This window comes from Medicago sativa, chromosome 3 (genome assembly GCF_051527215.1).
Source record: "Medicago sativa cultivar Bolivia chromosome 3, Bolivia_mono, whole genome shotgun sequence".
NCBI classification, from domain to species: Eukaryota; Viridiplantae; Streptophyta; class Magnoliopsida; order Fabales; family Fabaceae; genus Medicago; species Medicago sativa.
Window position 1 is genome coordinate 5,523,720 of NC_140751.1, and position 23,765 is coordinate 5,547,484.

A 23,765-nucleotide genomic window follows, 5' to 3' on the forward strand; every position below is an offset into this window, starting at 1 on the left:
TGTTTAGTGTCCTATATGTGTCTGTATTAAACCAACACATATAATTACAGTCAATTAATTCGTTTTTTCAAATTATTACTTGTATGGACGTGTCAATGTCATCCTCCATGTCTTTGTTTGTATGTCGATGCTTCATATCATTGTAATGAAGCCATATTAATAATTGAGTCACGTGAACTTACTTCCTTTTTTTAGAACCTCCTAGATTTTATCTGTTTGGACCTCTTCCTTTTTTGTTATCTATTAAAGCACATGCTTATCACTTGTTTCTCAACCTCATATATTGCACACATAACATCCAAATAGAAAATTATCAAAAATGGTAAACTTTGCAAACACAAAACCACATGCTGTGTTGATTCCATATCCAGCTCAAGGCCATATCAATCCATTGTTCAAGCTAGCAAAACTACTTCACCTTAGAGGCTTTTACATAACCTTTGTCAACACTGAATACAATCACAAACGCTTGCTCAAATCAAGAGGTCCAAATGCCTTAGATTGTTTCACTGATTTTAGCTTTGAAACCATCCCAGATGGTCTAACATCACTAGAAGGTGATGGTGATGTTAGTCAACATGTGCCTTCTCTTTGTCAATCTATAAGAAAGAATTTCCTTAAACCCTACTGTGAACTTATTACTAGACTTAATCACTCTACCACTGTTCCACCAGTTACTTGCTTAGTTTCTGATTGTTTGATGAGCTTTACTATACAAGCTGCTGAAGAATTTGCACTCCCTAATGTTCTCTTTTTTCCATCAAGTGCATGTTCTTTATTGAATGTTATGCACTTTCGTTCCTTTGTAGAAAGAGGCATCACACCATTCAAAGGTACTGCTAAGTCTATTTTCTTGATAGATGATGATAGTATGTGTACTCTATATATATATAGTGGGTATGCGCGCGCGTGAAATTCAACTTACTCCAAGATTAACTCTTGACATATATATATAGTTATTCCATTTTATTTTTCAAAAACTATTGAAGGGGGGAAATTATTTCTAATGATAGATAATTTTACAAGGTTAAACTCTTACTACTGAGCTGACACCTTATAGATTCGTTAATCGAGTTAATAACAAGCCAACCGTCAAATTAAAAACTCTCGCTGAGAAGATGACATGCACAAAATTTTATAAAACTTCAAAACTAAAATTCATATTTCAACAAATAACTCTCATTGAATGTATAATACCTCATATGTGTGTGTATATGAACCTTCAAACTATTAACTTTTGTACTTATGATATGCAGATGAGAGTTATCTAACAAATGGATATTTGGAAACAAAAGTAGATTGGATTCCAGGTTTGAAAAATTTTCGGTTGAAGGATATTGTTGACTTTATCAGAACAACAAATCCAAACGATATTATGTTAGAATTCTTTATTGAAATTGCAGATAGAGTTAATAGAGACTCTACTATTCTTTTGAATACTTTCAATGAACTTGAGAGTGATGTAATAAATGCTCTCTCCTCTATAATTCCTTATGTTTACCCGATTGGCCCTTTACCTTCATTATTGAACCAAACTCCACAAATTCATCAATTGGATTCTTTAGATTCCAACCTTTGGAAAGAAGATATCGAGTGTCTTCAATGGCTTGAATCGAAGGAACCAAGATCTGTTGTTTATGTGAATTTTGGAAGCATTACAGTTATGACTCCGGAGCAACTTCAGGAATTTGCTTGGGGCTTGGCAAATAGCAAGACACTATTTTTGTGGATCACTAGGCCCGATCTTGTCATTGGTGGCTCAGTGATTTTGTCATCTGACTTTGCGAATGAAATTTCAGATAGAGGCCTAATAGCAAGTTGGTGTCCACAAGAGAAAGTGTTGAACCACCCTTCAATCGGTGGATTCTTGACTCATTGCGGATGGAACTCAACCACTGAAAGCATATGTGCTGGAGTGCCAATGTTATGTTGGCCATTTTTTGCCGATCAGCCAACAGACTGTAGATTTATTTGTAATGAATGGAAGATTGGTATGGAAATCGATACGAATGTGAAGAGAGAGGAGGTGGCGAAGCTGATCAATGAATTGATAGCCGGAGATGAAGGAAAGAATATGAGAGAAAAGGCCATGGAATTGAAGAAGAAGGCGGAGGAGAACACTAAACCGGGTGGTTGTTCATACATGAACTTCGACAAAGTTATTAAGGAAGTGTTGCTTAAACAAAATTAGACATAATAATTTTTTTTTCCTGCAATGCATGATTTTAATATTTTATTGAGTTGGAGGTTGTATCTAAAATTTCAAGCTATTATTATACCTTGTTGCACTGTTTTAATATTCTATTTAAGATTAACATTATGCGAAGCTTCAATTTGGGACAACCGACCGACTTTCCAGTTGGTTTGATCTTGGTTATATTGCAGTTTGGTTAAACCGGGGTTGAACTGAGGGCAAAGGGTCCATATATACAAAGTTTGCTAGTGAAGATCCTTCCTTATCTTACTTTTAAATGATTTATTCTATTGAATTTAGAGAGAAAATATAGGATCAAATGAATTCCTAGAAGAAAAAAGCTTTGCAACATACCAAACAATGTTTAAAAAATTAGACCAGAGATCGAACCAGTGAAACCTCTAGAACTAGAGATCCTTGTTTTTTCAAACGTACATTAATTTTGACATATATTCTTGGTAATGAAAATAATGGATTATTAATTAAACCACCAATAATGACCATTTTATCACTGTCCACACGAAAATTTGAACTTTATCCCTTGAGGTTACAAGTCTAAACACTTACTATTGACTTGATAATAAAGAAAAATACATAAAACACAACTTGAATGAAGTGAAAACGTACACAAGTGAAGAGAATGGAGGGCTATCTTGATGATAGGGACAGCACATCCATCCATCACTCTGCACAATGAGTAATTCTTAGTTGGTCACATGACCACATAGTCACAACCAACCAATAACTGACACTTCATCACATTTAAAGAGAGGAGAGAGAGGAAATGGAAAGTGTGAAAGAAGAAGAAAAACATAAGAGAGAGTGACCAAATCCAATTTCTTGGACCTGTGACCACCCAAGAATATCTCCTGCACAATAAAGATGAATTTGGCATTTATGCAAATTGTTATTTTGGAGATAATCTTGGGCCCTTGTTGAAAGGGACTTATATTTTGTGCCATGTCCAAAATTTGCCTGATTCAGGCATGGGAAATAATAATAGCCAATAGACTATGATAAAAAAAAAAAATAAGTGGCCATTGTTGTTTAATCAATTTGCTCACGTTTCTTCTGTACGACAAGAATATCTTATACTTCTTGTTACCTTCGACACCCACTCCTTTGATGACGGGTGGCACTTTGGTGCCATTAATGGCACCATGCCATTAGATCAGGGCTACACATTGCCCCAAGTGTGTGTGTGATGTGTGTGTTGGGTGCCATCAATGGCCAGGATTTAATGGCACGGTGCCATTAATGGCACCCAAGTATTGTCCATAGCTTCGGAACCAAATTCCAAAATTAAATAATACCAATACCTAAATTGTTTTAATTGTAAGTTAACTCATAGTTCTCAAAATAAACTGCCTAATTCTTCCCCCGACCAAAAAGCACCTAATCTACCTACTTCTTTGTATTGTTTGGAACCAAATTTTTCGTTCTCGATAGAAACCCAAAACAACAAGAGAAGTCTATTTTATTTATTTATTTATTTATTTTTTACAATAAGAGGAATCTACTTGTCACTTCCTTACCGGAATACATTTATAATCAATAAAGCTAAAAAAAAAAAAAAAATCTGTAAAATTTTAAGAAAATTTTGAAAAATAAAAACTTCAAGAAATGTAATTTATATTTCAGAATTTTTGAGAGGGGAAACATTTGAATTATAAATCATATTCTCGAAATTTCATAAAACTTGATGTATTTTCAAAGGCCTGACTGAGATGGTTCTTTTGTACAAAGATTAATATGGTAGCATCATAAATATCTGATTTGTAAGAAATTTCTTATTATTGATAATTGGGAACAATGTAAGGAAGGGATGATGTCAATTGTTTTATTTTATTTGATGATGTAAAATAATGGGTACATCTCGTATATACCAGTTTATCACATGATGATTTTTCTTTTTGTTTTTTCAAGAAAAAGCAGTAGCAATATAAAAATGGATATGAACAATGTAAGAGGGGGCAGAGGTTTGTAAAAGCTTGAAGAACTGTCCATTAAACATCATCAAACATCAACACCACTATCTAATTATATGGAGGAACCAAATTTTTATCGTAAATTGCATTCTTGAACCTCAACGGAATTTGTTTTGAAAGCTAAACTAATCTCTCGAAATTGACACTGAAGAGAATCGAACTTGAGATTTTGATTGAACCTCAACATAATTGTTATTGTTTTTGTAAAAGAAGCTCAATGACTTATGATGACAGTGCATCAACACTAGTTATTTAGTCATATTTAGGTCTTTATTATAGCATTTAGAGAGTCAACTGCAATGAATTCATGGTGAAATCAAGCCAAAACAGGAACAAGAGCTCAAGAGAAGAAACTTCAAGAAACCAAGGAAAATTGCCTAAAACTCAAAGCATCGTGCCACGTTTGGTTATGTTCGTGGCACGTTGAAGGAAGCGTGGGACAAAGATTCATCTCTGGAAATTTCGTGGCACGAAGCAACATGCAACGTGCCACGATGGTTGATTTTGTCTGCTGCCACGTAGGATTAATGAAGCATCGTGCCACGACCAACCCGTAACGTGGCACGATGATGGGCTTTTCTGAAACCCTAATTTCTTTCTATAAATATCCAGCTGCTAGCAAGGGTTTTGGTACTGATTATTATTGCGATTTTGAGCACTAAGGACGACAGGAGACCAAGGAACGAGCCCTGAATCTCATACCAACACCCCGTTGGTTAGATTTATGTATGTTTTCTCTTGTTATTTCTTATGATTGTTTAGCTATGAGTAGCTAAACCTTTAGTTTGGTTAAGCCATGATGAAACTTTTGTAATATATGATTTTGTAGTTGAACTCTCTCTATAATCAATGCTATTCAGTTTTTATTCAGAATTACTTGCGTTTATTGCTTTTCATGATTATTGTTTTGTATGACTACTAGCCCTAGCTTCTTGCAATCACATGAATCGATCTTAGGAATTGAATGACTACTAGCCCTAGCTTTTAATCCTGAAATAGTAATTTTGTTTAACTCAACACTAGGAGCCTAGAGATAGGAAATTGAGGGTTATGATACATGAATTAACGTTCCAATATTGCTTCCGCGGTTATTCAATCACGTTAAGAGATTAATAGGGTTATGACTTAGGAAAGGGCTTTGATGCGAGAGATTGATCAAAGTCACTTAGTTAATTTATCGTAAAAACTGAGTAGTAATTGAGAGTAGAGAGAGGGAGACTTTTTCATATAAAGCAATAGTGGATTCACCGGCTTAACCATTCATCTCAATATAATTTTCTTTCAAACTCTTTCTACTTTAATCAACTCTGATTAAAACCAAACTTTACTGCCGAGGGCAACCAAATACAAACTTTACACATCCTAACATATAACGCGCTTGCTACAATTGAAATTAACACAGTCCTTGTGGATCGATATTTTTACTACTTCGATAGTTTTTGGTACACTTGCCAGATATCTATCAAGTTTTTGGCGCCGTTGCCGGGGACTGTTGAATTATTTCAACAAGGCAATTACGTTATAATTTAGGGTTTTTGCAATTTAATTTTCTGTTTTTAATTTTTATTTTTCTGTTCTCATATTCACTTGATTACTTTGCGTTGTGCAGTGCTACTAAGGTATTTTGCTGTTTATGCGAGGTAAACAGAGCTCAGACGACTTAGAGTACGATCCGGAAATTGAAAGGACTGCTAGAGCACTTCGGAAAACTGTCCGGTCGCAAAGGTTAGCTCAGTCCGTTCCACCGGGTGTTCGAGAACAAATACCGGAACCACTCTCAACTGAATCTGAAACGATCTCTTCTCCTAAATCTGCAACTATGGAAGGAGAGGAGTTGTACCACCGAGACCTAAGCTGGGAGATTATGGGTTAGCCACTCATCGCGGTCAACTGACCCACACTTTTCAACCAGCTAACCCCGTTGCTTTCGACATCAAGACAACTGTCCTCAACGGTTTGAGGGATAAACAATTTGATGGGACTGAAGCCATGAGTCCTCATGAACACTTGAGCCGCTTTGCTGAAACTTGCGAGTTTTGTGTGCAACCAGCCACCGTGACTGAAGCACAGAAGAAACTAAGGCTGTTCCCTTTCACCTTGACGGGAAGAGCAAAAGATTGGTTGCTAACAATTCCAAATGGGACTGTCCAAACATGGGAAGAGTTAGAGCTGAAGTTCTTGGAGAAATATTTCCCTATGTCTAAATATTGGGAAAAGAAGATGGAGATCTCTAACTTCAAGCAAGGAGAAGGTGAGTCATTATATGATGCTTGGGAGCGATTCAATTTGCTTCTGAAGAGATGCCCTAATCATGAGTTCACCGAGAAACAATACCTCCAAATCTTCACTGAGGGGGTGACACCAAACACAAGAATGTTCTTAGATGCTTCCGCGGGAGGAAGTCTTAAGAGCAAGACTGATCATGAAGTTCAAGCCTTAATTGAAAATATGGCGGGTAATGAATATCGTGCTGAAGCTAAGAAGAAAGAAAGAGGAGTGTTTGGGGTAAGTGAACAAACAACAATCCTAGTTAACCAAGCAGCCATGAACAAACAAATAGAGGCTCTTACTAAGGAGTTTCAAGGGTTTACTTTGGCTCATAAGCAACAACAGGTGGCTGCAATCAAATGTGACTTATGCGGTGAAGAACATCCCAATGGTGAATGTGTTCCAGAAGGATCAAGTGAGGAAGCTAATTTCATGGGAGGTTATCAAAGGCAAAATCAATACTACAACTCAGGTATCAACAAGCATCCAAATCTCAGTTACTCAAATAACAACGCTTTGAACTCTCAGATGCTTAATCCTCCACAACAAAGGAAGCCTTCAGCTCTTGAAGAAACTATGATGAACTTTATGAAGATGACTCAAGGCAACTTTGAAGAGATGAAGAAGAGTCAAGAGGCTGAGAGAAAGAACAATGAAGCCTCCAGGAAGATGCTTGAAACTCAACTTGGGCAATTAGCTAAACAATTGGCTGAACAAAACAAAGGCGGATTCTCAGGTAACACACAAGACAACCCTAAAAATGAGTCTTGCAATGCTATTGAGTTGAGGAGCAAGAAGGTCTTGACACCTCCAGTTCCAAAAGTTCCAAAAAAAGCTGATGAAGTAGTAGTGGAGGAAGAAGAAGAAGGTGAAGTTGAAAAGAATAATGAGTTTGTAGTTGAAAAAGTTAATGATCAAGGAGTAGTTGAAAATGAAAGGAAGAAAAAAATAGAGGGAGAAAAAAGTGAGAAATTGATTGATGAAGAATCAATCTTGAGGAAGTCTAAGAGTCAAATATTGAAGGATGGAGATCAGCCACAAGTTGTTCCATCATATGTGAAGCTTCCATACCCTCACTTAGCCAAAAAGAAGAAGAAGGAGGAAGGTCAATTCAAGAAGTTCATGGAGCTTTTCTCACAACTTCAGGTGAACATTCCCTTTGGTGAAGCTCTTGATCAAATGTCCATGTATGCTAAGTTCATGAAAGACTTGCTGACTCGAAGAAGGAAACCAAAAGATGATGCAAACATTGCACTTTCAGAAAATTGTAGTGCAATTCTTCAAAAGAAACTTCCACCCAAATTAAAAGATCCAGGTGCTTTCACTATTCCTTGTTCTATTGGACCGGTAGACATTGGTAGAGCATTGTGTGATTTAGGGGCAAGTATCAACTTGATGCCTCTTTCGATGATGAAGAAGCTTGGATGTGGGGAACCAAAGCCAACAAGAATGACCATTACTCTAGTTGATCGGTCAATCTCTTACCCTTTTGGTATACTTGAAGATGTGCTAGTTAAGGTAAATGAGCTAGTATTTCCTGCTGATTTTGTAATCCTAGACATGGCTGAAGATGAAGACATGCCACTCATTCTTGGAAGACCTTTCCTTGCAACCGGTCGAGCTTTGATTGATGTTGAAATGGGCCAGCTTATGTTGAGATTCCACAACGAGCAAGTTGTGTTTAATATTTTTGAAGCCATGAAACATCAAGCTGAAAATCCTAAGTGCTACCGAATTGATGTTGTGGAGGAGATAATTGAAGATGATTCTCGTAAGCCTCAACCAACACAACCTTTAGAGAGAAAATTAGTTAATTCTATAGAGAATGATGAAGATACTGAAGATATTGAGGTAAAGGATTGTGTCAAGCAACTTGAGGCAAGCAAGCAACAAATGCATCACCCGCCACTTGAAAACCTACTTGGTGAAAAATATGGGGGATCGGAAACATTGAACAATGAAAAAGAAAAAAATCCAGAGTTGAAAGAACCCCCTCCACACTTGAAGTATGTCTTTCTTAGTGAGGATTTTTCCAAACCAGCAATCATCAGTAATACATTGACACCTTTAGAGGAAGAGAAACTAATGAGGGTGTTGAAAAGTAATCAAGGCGCATTGGGATGGAGCATTTCTGATCTAAAGGGTATTAGTCCAGCCTATTGCATGCACAAAATACATATGGAGGCTGAATACAAACCTGTGGTTCAACCTCAAAGAAGACTAAACCCAACAATGAAGGAAGTTGTCAAGAAAGAAGTGTTAAAATTGCTCGATGCAGGTATGATTTACCCTATTTCTGATAGCTCTTGGGTAAGTCCTGTTCATGTGGTGCCTAAGAAGGGAGGAATGACGGTAGTGGCTAATGAAAAGAATGAATTGATACCCACACGTACCGTCACCGGTTGGAGAATGTGCATAGACTACCGGAGGCTGAATTCTGCAACAAGGAAAGATCACTTTCCATTACCATTCATGGATCAAATGCTAGAGAGATTGGCTGGTCAAGCCTTTTACTGCTTCTTGGATGGGTATTCAGGGTATAATCAGATTGCAGTGGCTCCGGAAGATCAAGAAAAGACTGCTTTCACCTGTCCGTTTGGTATATTTGCTTATAGGAGAATGCCCTTTGGGCTGTGTAATGCGCCGGCGACCTTCCAAAGGTGTATGCTCTCCATCTTCTCTGACATGATAGAGAAGAACATTGAGGTATTCATGGACGACTTTTCTGTGTTTGGTAAGTCTTTCGACCAATGCTTGTTCCACTTAAATGAAGTACTAAAAAGATGCACCGAAACTAACCTTGTTTTAAATTGGGAAAAATGTCATTTTATGGTTACCGAAGGTATAGTTTTGGGACATAAAATAAGTGCTAAAGGCATAGAAGTGGATCAAGCAAAGATAGAGGTTATAGAGAAACTTCCACCACCTGTTAATGTTAAGGGAGTTAGGAGTTTCTTGGGGCATGCCGGTTTCTATCGGCGTTTTATAAAAGATTTTTCAAAAATTTCTAAGCCCCTTTGTAACCTCTTGGTCAAAGAAAATGATTTTGATTTTGATTCTGAGTGTTTAAATGCTTTTTCTTTGATTAAAACCAAGTTGGTGACTGCACCAATAATCATTGCACCCGATTGGGATTTACCTTTTGAACTTATGTGCGATGCAAGTGATTATGCTGTTGGTGCAGTCTTAGGCCAACGAAAGAACAGATTTTTCCATGCAATTTACTATGCAAGCAAGGTTTTAAATGAAAATCAAGTTAACTATTCCACTACTGAAAAGGAGTTGCTTGCAGTAATATTTGCATTGGAGAAATTTCGTTCTTATCTAATAGGCTCCAAAGTCATTATTTTTTCAGATCATGCAGCTCTTAAATATCTCTTGACAAAAGGTGATTCAAAGCCTCGGCTGTTGAGGTGGATCCTATTATTACAAGAATTTGATCTAGAGATTCGTGACAAGAAAGGAGTGGAGAATGTAGTAGCTGATCACCTTTCAAGGTTGGAAAATGAGGAGGTGACGAAGAAAGAGAAGGCTATCACAGCAGAATTCCCAGATGAAAAGTTGATGGCGATTGAAGAAAGGCCTTGGTTTGCCGACATGGCGAATTTTAAGGCCGGTAATATAATTCCGGATGACATGGAACAGCACCAGAGGAAAAAGTTTTTCAAGGATGCAAACCACTATCTGTGGGATGATCCTTATTTATTTAAGGTAAGTGCTGACGGTTTGATTAGACGTTGTGTTGCAGGTACGGAAGCTAATAGTATCATGTGGCACTGCCATAGCTCAGCTTATGGGGGCCACCATAGTGGAGAAAGAACCGCTGCGAAAATCTTGCAAAGTGGCTTCTGGTGGCCCACTCTCTTCAAGGATTGCCAAGAGTTCGTAAAGAGGTGTGATGAATGCCAAAGAACAGGTAGTATCTCAAAGAGGAATGAAATGCCCCTAACTGGAATCATTGAAGTTTAACCTTTTGATTGTTGGGGCATAGATTTTATGGGACCATTTCCCTCCTCTTACTCTTATCTCCACATACTTGTGTGTGTTGACTATGTTACCAAGTGGGTTGAAGCGATACCATGTGTTGCTAATGATGCTAAAACTGTGGTTAATTTCTTGAAGAAAAATATTTTCACTAGGTTTGGAACCCCTAGAGTTTTGATCAGTGATGGGGGGAAGCACTTTTGCAACAATCTTCTTGAAACTGTGCTTAAAAAGTTTAATATCAAACATAAAGTTGCAACTCCCTATCATCCTCAAACTAGTGGTCAAGCGGAGGTTTCAAACCGTCAGTTGAAACAAATTTTGGAGAAAACTGTAGCGTCTTCTAGGAAAGATTGGTCTAGGAAGTTAGATGACGCTCTTTGGGCATATAGAACTGCGTTTAAAACGCACCTTGGGATGTCCCCTTATCAGTTGGTTTACGGAAAGGCTTGTCATCTCCCGGTTGAATTGGAACATAAAGCTTACTGGGCTATCAAAGCCCTAAATTTTGATCAAACTTTAGCTGGAAAGAAAAGGTTATTAAAACTTAATGAGCTAAAGGAGATGAGATTGCGTGCGTATGAGAACGCCGTAATTTACAAAGAGAGAACTAAGAGGTATCATGACAAGGGGTTGGTGAGGAGAGAATTTTATATTGGACAACTTGTTTTGCTGTTTAATTCCAGGTTGAAGTTATTTCCCGGGAAGTTAAAATCCAAGTGGTCCGGACCATTCGTGATTGTAGATATGTCTCCTTATGGAGCAGTGGAGCTTAGTAAGCCTGGTGAGCAAGAAACTTTCAAGGTAAACGCACAAAGGCTGAAACCATACCTTGGAGGTGAACTCCCAAAGAATAGAGCGGGAGTGGTGTTGAATGATCCTTAAGGGTCATCATAAGTCAAGCTAGTGACGGTAAAGAAGCGCTGGATGGGAGGCAACCCATCGGATTTAAATCCACTCAGGTATTGTCTTTATTTATTGCATTTTCATAAAACAAAAACAGCAAAAATATTTTTAGAAAGTTGAAAAGAAGTTTTTTTGTGAAAACCTAGATAATCGTGGCACGATGGTTCTTCATCGTGGCACGTTTTGAGAGTTGCTCCAACATTGTTCGCCACTGGAAATTTCGTGGCACGAACACTCTCAGAACGTGGCACGTTTGCTGGAAGAACTAAGAACGTGGCACGAAGGCTCTATGATCGTGGCACGAAGCTACCCAGAACGATGATCGTGCCACGCTTTTCTGCATCGTGGCACGTGAGTGGGAAGTTTTAAATTTTTTAGACCGTTACAAATAGCTTCGTGGCACGATCTCCTTGTAACGTGGCACGATGGTCCTTATTCTATATATACATACTTCACAAATTTCTCACCATTCACATTCTCCCTTACCAAAACTCTGCCTAAATTTCGTCTCACCCATTCTCTACTTCTCAAACTCACACCTAACCACCATTCATACATCTTCATCATTCTCACAAACATTCCAACCCGTTACTTCATCAAACACATCAATTTTTTCCCACAAATTCGACATAACCCTTATTTCACAAACCCTAACCACTCAATCTCCATCTTCCTCAATCCCAAAACATCCAAACAATCTAACCTAACTCCACAAATGGCCTCAACATCCAACAAACGCTCCAGAACAACCCGCAACACCCAATCAACCCAACCACCACAACAACCCGACTATGAGAAATTTCAGGATGACGAACATGCCGAGAGGTTTGAAAAGATCAAGGGGTTTAAGTTTTCTGGTGAAAGGAGGTTTGATTTCATCAACCTTCAGAGGTATCCTCAATTTGAAACAACTATAAGAACGCTTGGGTGGAAGAGATTGAACGACATGGTTGAAAAAGAAAGCAATCGCACCATTGCTCTTGAGTTCTTTCCTAATGCCTTTGGAGATGAGGATAATGTGGTTTATGTCCGTGGAAAGCAGATAGATTATAGCCCTAGAGCCATCAATGCATTTCTAGGGCTAAAGCCTCCAAGACAATGTCATGTAGAAATGAGGAGGTCCAGGAGCTCGAATAATTTTCCTTCCGATGATGTGCTTCAACAGATTTTGCAGGAAATTGGCGAAGAGGGTGTTGATTATGTTAGGTCCAGAGCTACTGGGTTTCCTACTAGGATGGATGTGGTGGACCTCAAACCACAATACAAAGCTTGGGCTTCATTCATTCATTCTACCTTGGAAAGTGTTTCTGCTACATCTGAGCTGCCTATGGAGAGGTTGTATATTCTAGAGGCCATCATCTTTGGCTATGGGATAAATGTTGGGCGACTGATCAATTTGAGTCTTAAGGAAATGGCAAATTGCGGGACTTCGGTGCATTTGGGGCACGTTTGCTTGATTAATGCTTTGTGTAAGAAGGAAGGTGTCCCGGAGGAGCTTGGAGACATCATGCTTAAGTCAAAGGGAGCTATTGATGATACTGCTATGGTGAAGTTTGAGAAGAAGAAAGGTCGTGAAGGACCACCGGTTCAGCGAGAGCATGGAGGACCATCTCAGGCACAGCCTATGCAGGAGGATGCGCCTCAATACCCACCACTACACCCGATGATGCTTGATTACTTGGGAGGTATGGCTTGCTGGGCCCAGGATACATCATCACAGATGTATGTGGACGGTCCTTACTTTGGGGCGGAGCTTTCTCTTGCTGCTGATCAGCACCGTCAGAGGTCCCTTCAGAGCAATGCTTTTGATAGGTTTGGCACTGAAGCCAACATGGAGGACTACATCATGGAGCAGAGGAGACGTGCTGGAGAGAGAGAGGGTCGCCTTCGATCCGACTTTGCTCGTGGGAAGGCAGCTAGTGATCAGAGCGTGAATGAATTTTATGCTGGCTTGCAGGGTGATCCAGAGGCCACTGATGACGATGAGCAGTGATGGACTTGAGTCCAATTTTATTTTTTTTCAGCTTTCTATCTTTGTTTCGTTTATTTTGATGTAATTTTCATTCCGTTGGAACATTTTGTTGGTTTGCACTTTGTTTAACTTTAATTTCCCCCCGTTTGTAATGCTTTCCTTTGTTTATTATTAACGAATCTGTTTGTTTGTGGAAATTTATCAGTCTCATAACAGTACTATACCAATGATATGCCAAAGAGTTCAAGGAGGATGATGCCTAATTGTTTCAGAGGGAAGTGTTCGGCAAAGGAAATAGGTAGCCACAACTCCCAGATATCTAAACTTGTAAGGTCCATAACCAAAATTTTATTTTTCCAATTTTACATATATGAGTGTTCCATGCAACTGCTGTTTCTAGAACTTGCGATATTTCTCTATTTGTTAATTGGTCTTGTTTTGTACACACTAAGGCAAAGTGCTTGGTACCTTGAGCCTTTTTGAGCCTACCTTGATTTATGAATTATTTATCCTTTGTAAAGCCAATTTGAGCCATTAGGTATAGATCACTTTTGTTCGGTGACTAGCCACATTACAAACCTAGAAGACCTTAGGAATGAATGTCCCAAGTATTTGTTTGAAGCTCTTTAGGTTGTGAAATGTTCAAGTTTGGGGTTGCTTTTGGAATTAGCAACTTACTAAGTTTGGGGTGGGGGTACTAGAGAACTAAGAAAAGAGAAATGATTCAATTTTATATGTTATCTCTTGAAAATAAAAAGCACTTGAAATGGTGCAGAAAAAAAAAATCTTGTGTATGAGACCAACAATGTTTATATGTCTCAGAAAAAATAATAAGTTCTCTAGTACTCTTTGTGTTAAATTTGAAAGGAAGGATTGGTTTTCTGTGTGTTATCAAGGATACCCAAGTAGTATGAGCTTAACTTCATTGTTTTATAACACTACTTCCCAAATTATATCCACCTTTCACCTAAGCCCCGTTATAACCCTGAAAGACCTTAAAGTGTGTACTTGACTCTGACTTTGATTGACAGTTTAGAAATTTTTCAAGCTTATGGTAATACAGCAGACCTGCATGATGATTGTGTGACCCTATTCAAACAATTGCGTGGAGTTGTGGATTTGGAGGAAAGAGCTTGGCATCCGGTACATCATTACACCGGAAGGGAGTGAACTTTTTAAGCATATCATTGGTTGGTAAGTTGTTATCTCACTGCGATTTTTCCATTTGCAAATTGATTCCTTGAGGACAAGGAATGGTTTAAGTTTGGGGTTGTGATGACAGTGCATCAACACTAGTTATTTAGTCATATTTAGGTCTTTATTATAGCATTTAGAGAGTCAACTGCAATGAATTCATGGTGAAATCAAGCCAAAACAGGAACAAGAGCTCAAGAGAAGAAACTTCAAGAAACCAAGGAAAATTGCCTAAAACTCAAAGCATCGTGCCACGTTTGGTTATGTTCGTGGCACGTTGAAGGAAGCGTGGGACAAAGATTCATCTCTGGAAATTTCGTGGCACGAAGCAACATGCAACGTGCCACGATGGTTGATTTTGTCTGCTGCCACGTAGGATTAATGAAGCATCGTGCCACGACCAACCCGTAACGTGGCACGATGATGGGCTTTTCTGAAACCCTAATTTCTTTCTATAAATATCCAGCTGCTAGCAAGGGTTTTGGTACTGATTATTATTGCGATTTTGAGCACTAAGGACGACAGGAGACCAAGGAACGAGCCCTGAATCTCATACCAACACCCCGTTGGTTAGATTTATGTATGTTTTCTCTTGTTATTTCTTATGATTGTTTAGCTATGAGTAGCTAAACCTTTAGTTTGGTTAAGCCATGATGAAACTTTTGTAATATATGATTTTGTAGTTGAACTCTCTCTATAATCAATGCTATTCAGTTTTTATTCAGAATTACTTGCGTTTATTGCTTTTCATGATTATTGTTTTGTATGACTACTAGCCCTAGCTTCTTGCAATCACATGAATCGATCTTAGGAATTGAATGACTACTAGCCCTAGCTTTTAATCCTGAAATAGTAATTTTGTTTAACTCAACACTAGGAGCCTAGAGATAGGAAATTGAGGGTTATGATACATGAATTAACGTTCCAATATTGCTTCCGCGGTTATTCAATCACGTTAAGAGATTAATAGGGTTATGACTTAGGAAAGGGCTTTGATGCGAGAGATTGATCAAAGTCACTTAGTTAATTTATCGTAAAAACTGAGTAGTAATTGAGAGTAGAGAGAGGGAGACTTTTTCATATAAAGCAATAGTGGATTCACCGGCTTAACCATTCATCTCAATATAATTTTCTTTCAAACTCTTTCTACTTTAATCAACTCTGATTAAAACCAAACTTTACTGCCGAGGGCAACCAAATACAAACTTTACACATCCTAACATATAACGCGCTTGCTACAATTGAAATTAACACAGTCCTTGTGGATCGATATTTTTACTACTTCGATAGTTTTTGGTACACTTGCCAGATATCTATCAACTTACTTACTCAAACTTCCAAAAAGAGTACATTAATGATGTTAATTTTCAACAGAGATGTGTGTCATTTAAAGAAATATATATTGGAGGTATGCGTTCATTTTTAAACTGACGGATGTGTTATTTAAAAAGACCTTAATGAAGATTAATGTATTTTCCCCTATAATGCATAATGGAAGAGAGAGAGAGAGGGGGCATGTAAGATTTCAGTTTGAAAGAGAGGAAAAAACAACGAGAACCACAAAATGAGTTTCTTGATGCAAACTATTTTCAACGGGTGATAATGTGATAAAAGACTACTCAATGAGGTTTCTTCATTGAGAAGTAGAAAAGAAGTTGATATAGACTCCCCATGAAGATAAAACATGTCGTGAATTTGGACAAATAAAACACCAATAAATTTAGATGTGTGGAGGAAAAGGGAAGTAGTAATCAATATAAAAGTAGAGCATTGCTATTTATATAGAGAGTTTTATCAAGAATTTATCAAGAAAAGGTTTCAACCAATTAAATTTGTTATTTGGTGGAAATCAAAGGAGGTAATGATGTGTAATTAAGGAAAGGTGTTAGCAAATACACTGTCTGGAAATTTTCTTGATAAATTTTGTCACTATATCTATCATTTCCCATAAAAATAACTTTAAACAACAACAATATCTAATTTAGGAATCAAGTGTAAAACACAAAATCACAAGCAAAAAATAAAGAGAGAAAATAAACAAACACGTCAAGAAATGTTTACCCAATTCAGTCCAACAATAACCTATTTTAGGGGAGAGATTGATCTCTCCAATCTATTATCAATGAGTTCTTTACAAAGAGATAGAAGAGTTATAAGAAATTAGCTTCAGTAAGCTCTCCAAGAACAAAACTTAATTTCTATCATTTTCTCAATCTCTTCCAAAGAACAAGAGACTCAATAATTTCACTCACCCAAGATGTTTACAAATGTTTTCCAACTCAAGAGAACTCTTTATCAAAGACACTCAACCCAAAAGTTATCTCCTTTGATTCCTTAAATTTCTCTCTCTTGGAGTCGTACTCAAACATGAAGAATGAAGTCTTATATAATGCACGAGTCTCAAGAAAACCGTGCCACGATATACACTCATCGTGCCCACGATTTCAAGTTAGTACATAGTACCATACTAACATTATCTTCAAAATCTTGCCACGATTTCTTCACTTCATGCCACGATATTTGTCGAACCAAAACCTCCAAAACTTGAGGCAAATCACGCCACAATTTCTCCAAATTATGATACAATTTTTGTCAAACCTTCAATCATCAATTTTGAGTCAATTACAACAAAAATATTGCAAAGAGGATGATATATCAAAGAAGAAGACTGGACCTTCTTTCTTTCACAACTTACACATTTAGATTATACATTATTACTTTGACAAGAAAGCTCTAATATTTTTGCTTCTCTATGGCTTTTTTTATATATATAATTCTAATTATTCATCCGTACAGTTCCACAATATAGTGGTAAACTAAACACATGCTCCCTTCGTTTCACAATGAGTGTCGTTTAAGATTTTGACACACAGATTAAGAAATGGAATGAAATAATCATTAGACATAACACTTTTACTAAACTGTCCTTACTTTATAAGAAAAAAAAACAAACTTAAAGTTGCATTGAAAATTGTGTGAGAGAAAAGTTGGAAGAAAAAAATTAAAGATGTATTGGAAATGCGGAGGGAGTATATTTTAATATTATATAAACTAGTTTTTTTTCATATTACTCCCTCCGTTCCTAATTATAAGCACACCCTCTGAAAAGGAAAAAAATGATAGTCCTTAAATATAAACCCTTATACAAAATACTAAGTACATTTATTATTATTTTTCTTAAAAATATCTCTAATTAATACTACTAACTTGTATCGGAATACGAAAACGGACAGAGGAAGTATTTAGTTCTGGTGTAATTCACACAACTATACACCGTGATAATTTTCTGTTAGTATTTGTAAATTGAATTTATCTTCATAGGGTAAAATGAGATTAGACTAGAAAAACCTTACAAAGTGAGCCAAAGAGTAAATGAACTTGAATTGCTGGCTACTAGAATCACTATACCTTGTCAGAGGGAAGGTACTTCAGAATATTGTTGCTAAAATTCCGACTTAAATCCTAAAATTTAGGATTTTGCACAATTGTGAAATAGGCAAAATTCTAGTGAAATCACATCAAAATTGCACAATTGTGAAATTCATACAAAATTGCATGATTTTGAAGGATTTTGTCCTTTTTTTTTAGTCATTGATGTATAAGTATTTTCTGAGATTTAAATTGAGTCTTTCGACAATTTATACCATATATTTAACATTATTTTTTTTTGAAGGATTTAGCATTATTTTTGTTTTGATAAAATCCATCGATTTTGATTGCGATTTTACGATTTTTGATTTTGCTCTTCCTTTTCGACCTGAAGCAAAATCTTGATTTTGATAACATTGATTCAGAAGATAGAAATAATTCTTATTCATTGAAGATTGATGAGAGGAAAGGAAGATAGAAATAATTCTTATATGTTGAAGAAGATAGGAATAAATTAAAGAACTAAACCCTATATTTTGAGGAAACAGAGAAACTAGGATGTGAATAATTGCAATGAAATTGATTTTCCATGAATGTGTGTTTGTTTGCATGGATGCATCTTGAATTTATTGCTTCTTATTTCCTTCTTATTGGTATTTGCTTTGATTTTTTGTTTGGTGTATGAGATATAGTCTTTAAATTATTGAAGATGTTGACTGAAGTATTATCTTTCTTTATTCTTGATGATTTGCTAGTCTGGTAAAATGAAAATCACCTGTTTGCTTGATTTCGTGTAAGGCTCATAATTTGGAAAGTTAATACAAGTTCTTGGACTTAATTATGTGTTTTTTCAATTGAAAGTTGAAACCAGTCATATTGTTTGAAGACCTACTGCATTTGTACGTGAACATTAGAAGATATTGGGTAAAAAACATGCATTATAACAAGAACACTTTTGTCCATTTATACTTGTTAGACTTATTTATGACGTTGTTTGATCCATGCAGTCGATTACACTTAGTGAGATAAGACTCGATTGTTGTTGTTTGTTCTACTTGCTAGACTTATTTATTATGCTGCATTTAATTTAATTAATATTAGTTTGTCATGTGCATTAGAAGTTCATTTCATAATCTACTAACAAACAATGTGGTAAAAGAACGTCATTATAGGAGGGATTGGTCCTATTTACATCAAATATGGCCAGAATACACACAAAGTTGATAAATACAAAATAACTACTATTCTCTAACTATTTATAAGCCTATCAAACAAAACTAACCAATAACCAATTTTACTACTTACACGTTTACAACCTTCCCAACTATTAAAAGTCCCAACAGTTTTAAATTTTTAATGATGTGTTGTTCATGCTTATAGTGCAAACCTTATGTATTAAAGAAAAACTTGTTGACAATTGATTTATTTCTTAGAAAATGATGGTTGAATGAAGGTGTGATCGATTGACCTCATTGAAAAAATAGAGGGCAAAAAGTTGTCACCTTCGCTCCAACGCATTATCGACAATAAAACTTTAAAGTAAGGAAAAAAAATTCATTCCTTTCTAATATGTAAACTCTAACAAAAATCGTAGTGTGCTAAATTGGCTGACCAATGCAACGAAAGAGAAGGAAACAACGTCAGTTGAAATTAAGATATTTAGGTTATTTCACGGGTGGCAGAAAGATCGATTATTATTTAATGACCGTGTAAAGTATTGTCTTTACACCGTTGGTGTACAACAATTGTAAGTACTAAAAAAAAAAGATGAAATTGTTGCACGTTGATAATGGAATAAAATAAAAAGATGAAGTACTCACAACAGATAGCATATATGCTTTATCAAATTATTTAATAGTACTCTCAGAAACTTACTAATCTAACCAACGTTAATCAATAACCTCATTCAAAAGCTCCATGAGCAGGGGGTATAGGGTCAACAAGAAATTTATCAAGAAGTTGATCAATTGATGTATAGTTGTAATCAGGGTATAGTTGTGAAGCTTCAAGGCCATCTTCCTCAAGCTCAAAGTTCACCATATCGCCTCTAACAAATATACTATGAAGGATGGAAATTGGAATATCTTCTGGAGGGGGTAAAGCTGCATCATAAACAAAAGTTACCAATGTAAGCTTGTATATGTATTATATTTACACAACATTAATAAAAATTTCAAAGAAAGTAAAAACAAATTAAAGTATTACTTTGTGATAGCTTGACAATATCTTCCTCTGGAACAAAAACTTTATGAAATTTTTGACTACTTTTGAGCTCCCATTGTTATATCAACTCATTTTGTGAAATGATATTCTTGGAAGGTCGATACACAACAATGCGATTGTGTGTTCTTGGATCATTTGCCACTTTAATAGTGTACATAGCAACATCCTCTTCATAATTTAGTACCGCTAAGAAAAATCAATGTCCCACAAGATTTGTTAACTTTGGACAACCAGAAAATAGAAGAAAGATGATGACTTAAAGTTTAAATGAGTATATTTTATTTATCATTTAGAGGGGAAAAAATGAATAGAAAATACGATATTCTTTTATTTCCAAGGCTATAGATAATAATTATTGTAGTTATTATGTAAAGGTTTAGGGTATATATATTAATCATTTCTCTTATGTAACCAACATTGAACTCATGAATAGTCGTTGTGAGATTAAACCACTAATACTTGAAAGCAACAATATCTCCTTCAAATGTGAGTCTCCCACATCTTATACCAAATCCAATACTAGGATCTTACTCCTGCTTCCCCCTTGCCCCAATCCAAACCAGGACACTGATGCTACTTGTGGGAGAGTCCGAGGGACCGACATGAGCAACAATGGGGCAATGCTCCAAGACCACAAAAGAGAAAGATGTTACATCTCCATCCAAAATGATTAGACATATATACATCTCCACCCAAAACAATGAAAATTAGGTATATGGGTCATAGTCTCCGGCCCACATCATATACTTGATCCAGATACTAGGCTCCAACCACAAGTCGAACCAGAACTCAGATACCAGTTGATGAGGAGCGCAGAAGTAGAAACATGCCAATGCCTCATGACAGAAGAGAGTAGGAATGGAAGTTGGAAGGTCGGACTAAACTTTAACTTAAATAGGTCTAACCTGTTTTAAAATTTGAAGACCCGATTCTTGCCTATTATCTCTCATATGTCATTTTTTAAGTCTAGCATGACCTTATTTGAAGGCTATATTGACATGAAAGTTTATTTTATACTAATGTCTTTAAATGTAAACATAATTAAATATATAGGTCAATATAGGTCTAAAACTAAGTAGGCAAAACGGCCCTATGTCGATGTGATATATATGTTTACTATTTTTATTTTATAATTTTTTGGTGATATATTATAATTTATTTACTATTATATAATAAATATAAGACTGAAACTATATATGTGCGCGCACGCGTGTGAGATAAATAGGTCAGCTTGTTAGGTCTAATAGGCTTTTTTAAAAGTTCAAGTCTAGTCAATTTAAGTAAATAGTTTTTTTTTTTTTAAAGACTAAACTTAGTCATGTTACTAACCAAGTTGTGCTGAACTTAAGGTGTGAAACATATATAAATTGTTAATATTTTTCTTCTTACTAAAGTTTGAATTCAATTCCTTTAACTCATTGAACTCTTTCAGCCCTTTGCTTCAAATTAGTTGTGCTACCCTGTTGTCAATTACAGTTTTATGTCTTTCAGAGCCGGTCTAAAGATCAAAATAGCCATATGCCTATTTATTTGATTTTTTTGCCAAAAAAAAAAGTCCTCAACATTCGATGTAGTTAACAATATATAATATGAAAATTTAGTAATAGTCTAATAGATGTTTGCTTACCTCACTTTGTAAAGATAACGTCTCATATCCTCCTTAGCTTAGGTTTAAATCTTGGAATGAACACAAATTTTTTATTTTATAATATCGTTAATCTCGTGTTAATTTTTATTTTATTTTATTTTAAAATGTCTCACTATAAAATTTGTTTTAGACTTATAAATATGTTGGACCGGTACCATTTGCATTTCCCTATTAATATATTTTAGATTATAAAAACATCTTACCCTTCATCTATTTCACTCCTTTTGGTATCTTTGTCATGCATATATGGTTTATATCTTCTTACATGAAAATTAGCGTTTCATAAAATCAAATATGAAGTTATAATCTACCACTATCTTGAAAGGCTCATGCAATCAAATTTAATTTGTACCTTTAATTTGACCGCTGCCGTAGACAACAATATCTTTCTTTTCCTCATATGGACGAAGTAAGATATTGACAAAGTATGCACCAAAACAATTTGCAGAGACATAAGTATAAGGGATTCCAGCTGCTTCGATTTCTCTTCTAATTTTTATTTTCTTATCGAGAAAAGCTTGAAAAGGAGGAAGAGGATGCACTCGGTCTTCTTCTACACCAAAATCTGATGGCAAAAATCTCTACAAAAAATATATACATTTATAAAATGAAATATATACATTTATAAAATGAATTTGATTACCAACGGTCGTTTACGTTATTTTTGTTCACTTTGTTGAAACGGAGAAAAAACGATATCAGATACTACTTGTACTATTTTGTCGCGGTCGTTTTTAGGGTTATAGATCATTTTTAAAACCTTGGTAATCGTTAGTTTTTTTAGGGAGATGATAATCATTAGTTAATAGGCATCCATGTTATAGACTACATGCAAACCAAACAATCAAAAGTACGCCTTGTTAAAAAAAATGAGACAAAAAAATAACATAGAGTTGGGATAGAGATTCCATTGACTTGTGAAATTTTTGGTTTATGGAAATATTTATTATACCTTGATATTACCAGCAACTTTGATAGCATCTACAATTTTGAGTTGCTCCATCACTTGTGGATATGGAAAGGTACATATCACAATGTCTACTTTTTTAATCACTCTAACAAGCTGGTCATGTTCAAGTTCTCCCTGCAATTAATTATTTTTTATATTTATCAAGAAATAATTAATTAAAATGAATTGTTTATTTTCATTGCATATACTACATAGATAGAAAATTAACTATTAAGCATTAATCAAGTGGTTGAGAATAAATGGTTAATGAACTTTAATTAATGAGGAATCATTCAAGAGAATCTGAGTACAAGTTCTAACTGAAATAACTATTAGCTAGACTTTAATTAGTCGAATTTTAGTCGAACTTTGGATTTTCACGATTCCCACTCTCTCAGAAACTTGATGGTTGTGTTGAAGTTTAGGTTGTGTGTTCGATTCCCTCTGCCGATGTGAGGGCAGTGTTGGTGGGTGATCTGTAAGTACCTCTATAAGTGCCCTTTGGGCCCGGAGGCGTGCCCTGACCCTGGTGGTGACCGGAGCCGAACCCACCTAAACTTTTTGTAACCAAAAAGAAACTTGATGGTTAAGAAAAAGACTAAAGGAAAGAATTTAGAAGACTTACCTCCACAAGAATTGCTCCAATGGAATTGAATTCCTTGCAAAGTTGTATCTTTGAGGGAGAAGTTTGTGAATTAATAGGGCGAGTGTACACCAAAGTTGGATAGCCTAAAGAGATGCTTGCCTTCACCACATACTTTCCTATGTAACCTGTTCCACCAAATACAAGAATCCTATTTTTATTAGCCTCCATTTTCTTTTGGGTAACTCTTTGCTCTTGCAAATGCCTAACTTATTGCTTTGAGTATTTGTAGTAACTCAATCAATACTAAATAGTACAATTGCCTAACTTTTTTTGAAGTACAAATGTCTAACTTCTTCTATGATGATAGAAAATAAAATAGAAAAGTTGGGTCTATTTTTATCATTGCAACCTCGAACTATGCCCGAGATGACAAAATGTACTAGAATACAATCCCCCAACCCCAAAAAAGAAAATAATAGTATTT

The 23,765-nt window shown here is 35.9% G+C and overlaps 1 protein-coding gene and 1 pseudogene across 2 annotated transcripts; one reads left to right on the forward strand and one right to left on the reverse strand.

Annotated features, from left to right (window-relative positions):
* The first annotated feature begins 272 nt into the window (after positions 1 to 272).
* LOC146935158 (7-deoxyloganetin glucosyltransferase-like) lies at positions 273 to 2,326 on the forward strand. Its single transcript, XM_085750290.1, has 2 exons — positions 273 to 833; positions 1,257 to 2,326. The coding sequence occupies exons 1-2, from the start codon at positions 320 to 322 to the stop codon at positions 2,189 to 2,191; spliced, it is 1,449 nt and encodes a 482-aa protein (XP_085606416.1). The 5' UTR covers positions 273 to 319; the 3' UTR covers positions 2,192 to 2,326.
* Positions 2,327 to 19,639: 17,313 nt separating this feature from the next.
* On the reverse strand, positions 19,640 to 23,636 carry LOC146935159 (eugenol synthase 1-like; annotated as a pseudogene). Its single transcript, XR_015030134.1, has 5 exons — positions 23,321 to 23,636; positions 22,699 to 22,830; positions 22,099 to 22,327; positions 20,081 to 20,284; positions 19,640 to 19,977 (listed from the first exon to the last, which is right to left on the reverse strand). The product of XR_015030134.1 is annotated as a eugenol synthase 1-like (transcript).
* Between the last annotated feature and the right edge of the window lie 129 nt (positions 23,637 to 23,765).

Bases quoted from the DNA above. Each gene is read 5' to 3' on its own strand.
- LOC146935158 (XM_085750290.1), top strand. From the start codon at position 320: ATGGTAAACTTTGCAAACACAAAACCACATGCTGTGTTGATTCCATAT. The intron at 834-1,256 runs GTACTGCTAAGT...TATGATATGCAG, and splicing joins AGGCATCACACCATTCAAAG to ATGAGAGTTATCTAACAAAT.